This window comes from Copadichromis virginalis, linkage group LG12 (genome assembly GCF_057382275.1).
Source record: "Copadichromis virginalis isolate Kocher_CV1m ecotype Utaka linkage group LG12, C_Virginalis_male_GT1.1, whole genome shotgun sequence".
NCBI classification, from domain to species: domain Eukaryota; kingdom Metazoa; phylum Chordata; class Actinopteri; order Cichliformes; family Cichlidae; genus Copadichromis; species Copadichromis virginalis.
This window is the reverse complement of record NC_140629.1, coordinates 19,077,005-19,082,224: the sequence shown is the minus strand read 5'-3', so window position 1 is coordinate 19,082,224 and position 5,220 is coordinate 19,077,005. Positions and strand designations below refer to the sequence as shown.

The 5,220-nt window shown below is 39.3% G+C and overlaps 1 protein-coding gene across 1 annotated transcript; it reads right to left on the bottom strand.

The window, feature by feature from the left end:
• Positions 1–361: 361 nt before the first annotated feature.
• LOC146696836 (aquaporin-3-like) lies at positions 362–5,220 on the bottom strand. Its single transcript, XM_085475155.1, has 6 exons — positions 5,014–5,220; positions 1,760–1,886; positions 1,470–1,607; positions 1,259–1,374; positions 935–1,152; positions 362–828 (listed from the first exon to the last, which is right to left on the bottom strand). The coding sequence occupies exons 1-6, from the start codon at positions 5,119–5,121 to the stop codon at positions 624–626; spliced, it is 912 nt and encodes a 303-aa protein (XP_085331281.1). The 5' UTR covers positions 5,122–5,220; the 3' UTR covers positions 362–623.

The following is a 5,220-nucleotide window of genomic DNA, read 5'->3' as shown; positions in this document are numbered from 1 at the left end:
AAAGTTCAGTTTTAAAATCATAGCAGCTCTAGCTGGTTTCAGAGAAAAGGTGGCAGTGGCAGATTATAATCTCACCACAATCTGTCAACACCTGAGAACACAGCTAACACAGTCTGCACTAAAATATGTTGCTGGCTGTTATGAACTTTAAACGAAATATACTTTACTATTTTCAAGCAGATTAACATTGAAATAGGCAAAAAAAAGCACAAAAAAGCACAGAAACTAATAGAGAAAGGTCTGTCTGAATATATATATATATATATATATATATATATATATATATATATATATATATATATATATATATATATATATATGCATACACTACCTATCTTAAAAAAAAACATTAAACATAAAGTAGTGTAAAAACTGAAGTTTTATAGAGAATCAAATACAAAATCATCTCATAAAAGAATTAATGTAATTCTGTGTTTCTGAATTTGCTTTTCTACTTACACAGTCATTTTTCAAAACTCCGATACAGTAACAAGACCTGATAACTATCTGGGGAAAAATCCAAACAGACAGAGATAGCTTGAGAAAAATGGCAGGAAATAAACATGCTGCTGTTATACTGTGCATTCCCAAATGCAGTGACTAGCTGTATTTCTGCAAGACCCTCAGTAAATTTCTTTGGTAGCCTCTTTAGAGTTGTTTGAGGAAGCAACATTAGCAAGTTGGAGGTTCTCCTGGACTGTCCCCTGTTTCTTGTCACGTGCTTCTCCCTCTGTGTGGAAACCAACCATCAACTGGTAAATCACTACGCCAAGAATGGAACCAAGGAATGGGGCAAAAATAGGGACCAGGAACCAGCAGTCTCTAGCCCTGCGGGCAGACAGGATCACACTTATTGCCAGATAAAAAGGGTTAACAAACAGAGAGCAGTGGAAGGGCAATGTGAAGGAAAAATGCATAAAATCTGTCTACTTACGTGAAAACAGCACCCCCCCACCCAGACATAGAGGTGAAAAGACGTGGTCCAAAGTCTCTGGCAGGATTGACTGCATAGCCAGAATTAAAGCCCATGGACAATCCAATGACAAGAACCACAAATCCCACAGTGAAGGCTTCCAGCCCTTGGGGGATAGGGTTGTTGTAAGGATCCACAATGGCCAGAACACAAACTATGAGCGCTGTTGTGCCAATAATCTGTGTTGAGGAGGAGTACAAGTAAGAAGGAATAATGGGATATATCATTTATTATTTCAGAGTTGAAATTATGTGTATGATACATGTTTGAGTTTCAAAAGAGCACCTGATCAAAGAAACCATTGACAAGTGTGAGATGCCTCGCAGGGTAAGTTGAAAATATGCCAGCCGTGTTGTTAATGCTAGTAAAATTAAAACTTCCAGGACGGAGCAACAGAGCATCTAGAGGGATACAAACAATGAAATGTACCATGGATTTTTTTTTTCTTAAAAAAAAACAAGATAATTCTGACTCACCACTGGAAGTCTTCACTTACCATAGTACATGCCAAAAATAATAGCGGAACCAAAAAAAGCACCAATTGTCTGAAAGAGGAAGTACATGGGAAACTTTCTCCAGCGCTCTCTTCCAAGCAGACACAAGGAAAAAGTTACTGCTGGGTTGAGATGGCCGCCTGCAAATGCAGATGTTGACATTATGTCAGTGTGTGCAGTCCATAATCACACAAAATTACAGCCTTACCTAAAGTAAAGCCACACACACAAACACACACACGCACACCCATAGCTGATTATATCATACACTTCCATAAATCTGATTGATTACCTGACACTTGGCCACAGACCAAGATGCCTAACATGGCAGCAAAGCCAAAGGCAAAGTTGACAGTAAGGAACAAGCCATGGGAACCACCGCTCAACACCCGCTGGGCCACAGCACCACAGCCAAACATCTGAAGAAAGAGTAGAAAAGCAAGTTCAGCTGGATCCTAGTAAGTTACACAACAAAGTACACAACATTATGGTTGTTTCTGTTGTTGAAACAGTTGATATACTGATATATTGACAGTTATATAATCATAGGTTTGACAAGATCCCAGGAACCAAAGGCTTGCAGCCCCAAACCATGACAGAGCCTGGACAGTATTTTACAGATGGCTGTAGACATCCACATCGGTGCCTACCTACGCTTCCACCCTTACACTTAGGCTACGTTCACACTGCAGGTGAAAGCGCATCAAATCAGATTTTTTGGACCCTATGCGACCCATATACGATCATGGTATGACAGTGTGAACGGCACAAATCCGATATTTTCAAATCCGATCTGGGTCACTTTCGTATGTGGTACTGAATCCGATACATATCTGATGTTTTAGAAAGTGTCTGCTGTTTGAACGGTCATGTCGCATTAAATCCGTCTTTTACGTCACTGACACAAGACAGACGCCAATTATCAGCGCCGGAGAAGCGCCCGATAAGACATCGCGAACGCTTCCTGGCCGTCCAGTGAAACTGTTGGGAAGACAACGTTGGAGAAACGTTAACATTTTATTTGTACTGCATAATCTGCAGATTCTGACAGAAATCTGCAACTATCCTTTGAAGCACCGCTCCTCTCTTAAACAGCAATAAGGATCATTATTAGGTTATTTACATTATTATGTAAATAACAAAATAACTTAAAGCAAAAATTGGGAAATGTGAAGTCCGAAGTCTTTATATTAAGGGCCATCAGTCAAACAATATTGTTTGGTCTGGGTCTAAACAGAGCGCGTTGTGTTTGACGTCTTCTTTTGCGCATGCGGGCCGCTTTGAGCGTTCACACTAGAGCGCGTTTGCTGTCGCATTTTATTTGTAGTGTGAACGAGCAGACAAAAAAAAAAAATTAAGACCTGCAGTGTGAACGTAGCCTTAGACCCTTTCTCATGTGCCGGCTACGGATTTTTAGGCCTGTCACTTATTTTGTCCTCTATTTAACATACACTGCCAGGGCTGTGCGATATGACCAAAATCTCATTTCCCGATATAAGAATTCTATCCCGATAATGATATAAATCACAAAAATGTAACATTTTCTGTAAATTCGGTGAATCTCGGGCAGCTCGTCTTGCGGGAAGTGTTTCCTGCTGCGTGTCATGTAGCTGGAGTCGAGTGTTTTAACCGATGCATGAAACTATACATTTTTAGACATAAGTTGTAAAGTCCGCCGTTTTCTTTGTGAGTATTTATTACACGGCGTGCTGCGGGGAAAAGCCTGTTCTAACGTTTGAGTCTAAGGTTTATTTTTTTAGCACCTGGCGGCTCTTTTTTAATTCTCATCCGTAAATAATCTGCTCTTTCACGTGATTCAGTTTATTTTGAAAAGTCTCAACAGGATCTTGAGCTTTATTGTGAAAGGTTTATGTGGAACATAAACAAGCGGACGCAATGCTGTTACCGTCGTTGTTGCTAACCACAACGCATAAAAACAGGCGCTTGTCCTTCCGTAGTGTGGTTATATAAAATATAAGAGAAACAGAGAACTTTAAGAAATTAATATAGCCACTACAGTGACCATAAAAACGATGAAAAAATATTGCCGTAAACAGTTTATTTTGCGACACCATGAAACAAACAATAGTGTAAAATGAAACGATAGACGTTTTTATATCGTCATCCAATATATATCGTTATATCAAACAGCCCTATACACTGCCCACATGCTCAGATATGACAAGATTTCAGCTCTTAGGGAATCACTTTATATGTGCAAAAATATTATTTATGCCTGTAAAATTGTGTTCGCAAATGTATTTCTGTGATATGATTCATTTTCATGATTGATTGACTTTTGCACAATACCAGTTTCAGCTACCCAATAATGTTATTACTGACGTGTATCCCCTGATGAATAACTGCACCACACCTTCTCCTGTGCCATCAGTAGTGACACTATGTACTGCTCAAACCCAGGCACATTGAGATTTGGACTTCCATATTACTCCTGTTTATTAAATAATGTGTGATGCTCTAAATGGCTTTTACTTTGAAATGACATAAAAATAAATATTTTATTTCATAAATACCCAATCAGTAATACAAACACCATTCACTAAAGTTTGCATTATGTGATTTATTGCAAATTGCACCGAATTTAACACTGAAATATGCCACGTCTAATGCCTGATATCTGAGGAGAATTTTTATAAACCTACAACTTCACCGACTCAAGCAGCCGAGGCCACTTTAAGCACTTGTCCAGGTGCATTATATGTAAACTGCCTTGAGCTCGTGTCAAGATGTTTTTATGCCGTGTCAGCCGACAGAAGCAAATAAAATGTTGGGACTTTCACTCCGGGCCTGATGTGGCTATGCGAATGACTGTTAAGACTTCACATAGCCACATCAGGCCGTTCATCTGGTCCTCATCCTGAATGAATAGAGAGAAGAGACCCACCTATTCCTGATAGTAAAAAACATTTATTTTGTTTTATCATTTATTAATGTTGATGTGTTGTTTACAATTTTACTTTGTTTATTGTATTTTTAAAAAAAGAATCTTAAATGAACTTAACCAAGAGCCAGAAAGAGCAGAGAGCCAGCCAGTTTCCTTTTTACAGTGAGTTGATGAGATTGCAGTGTTTCATTTTTTTAGTCATATTTCTAATTAGAGATCGGATTATCATGGAAAAACTAAGAAATCCTGCAGCATCGTCATGCGGGGAAAAAACTGTAGCCCGAACTTGGCACAGTAATTTATAAGAATGTGGTAAGGATCTGACTGTTAAAGACCATTTGCATTCTCTTGTCCAGCTAATCAGTTGATACACACAGATGTCAGCCTTTAAAAAACAAAACAAAAAAAAAGCAGTCCCTCTCTGGATAAATACCGTGTCTCACCTGCCTCTAACCAAGTCTAACCAGGTCCTATCAGTCCTATCCTATCTCAGTTCTCTGTTAGTTACCTTTGAAACATGAGTAAAAACTGTGCTTCCATGTATTAATTTATTAATTACTCAGTGAATTGTTAGTGCATGTTTACTCTCTCACGCAGAACTACACACACACACACACACACACACACACACACACACTTACTACAAGGATGAGCGTGCCAAGACACTCTGCTAAGGCTTGACGAAGCAGCAGGTTGCGGATCTGGAAGAAGCGGGACAGTTTACCCAGATACTCCTTTTGTCTGCCCATGTCTTCTTGTCACAGGTTGATGACTTTGAGAAATGACACAGAAACGCACACACAGCTTGTAGGGTCTCCTGAGTGCCTGTGAAGCTGAGGCGAGCTCTT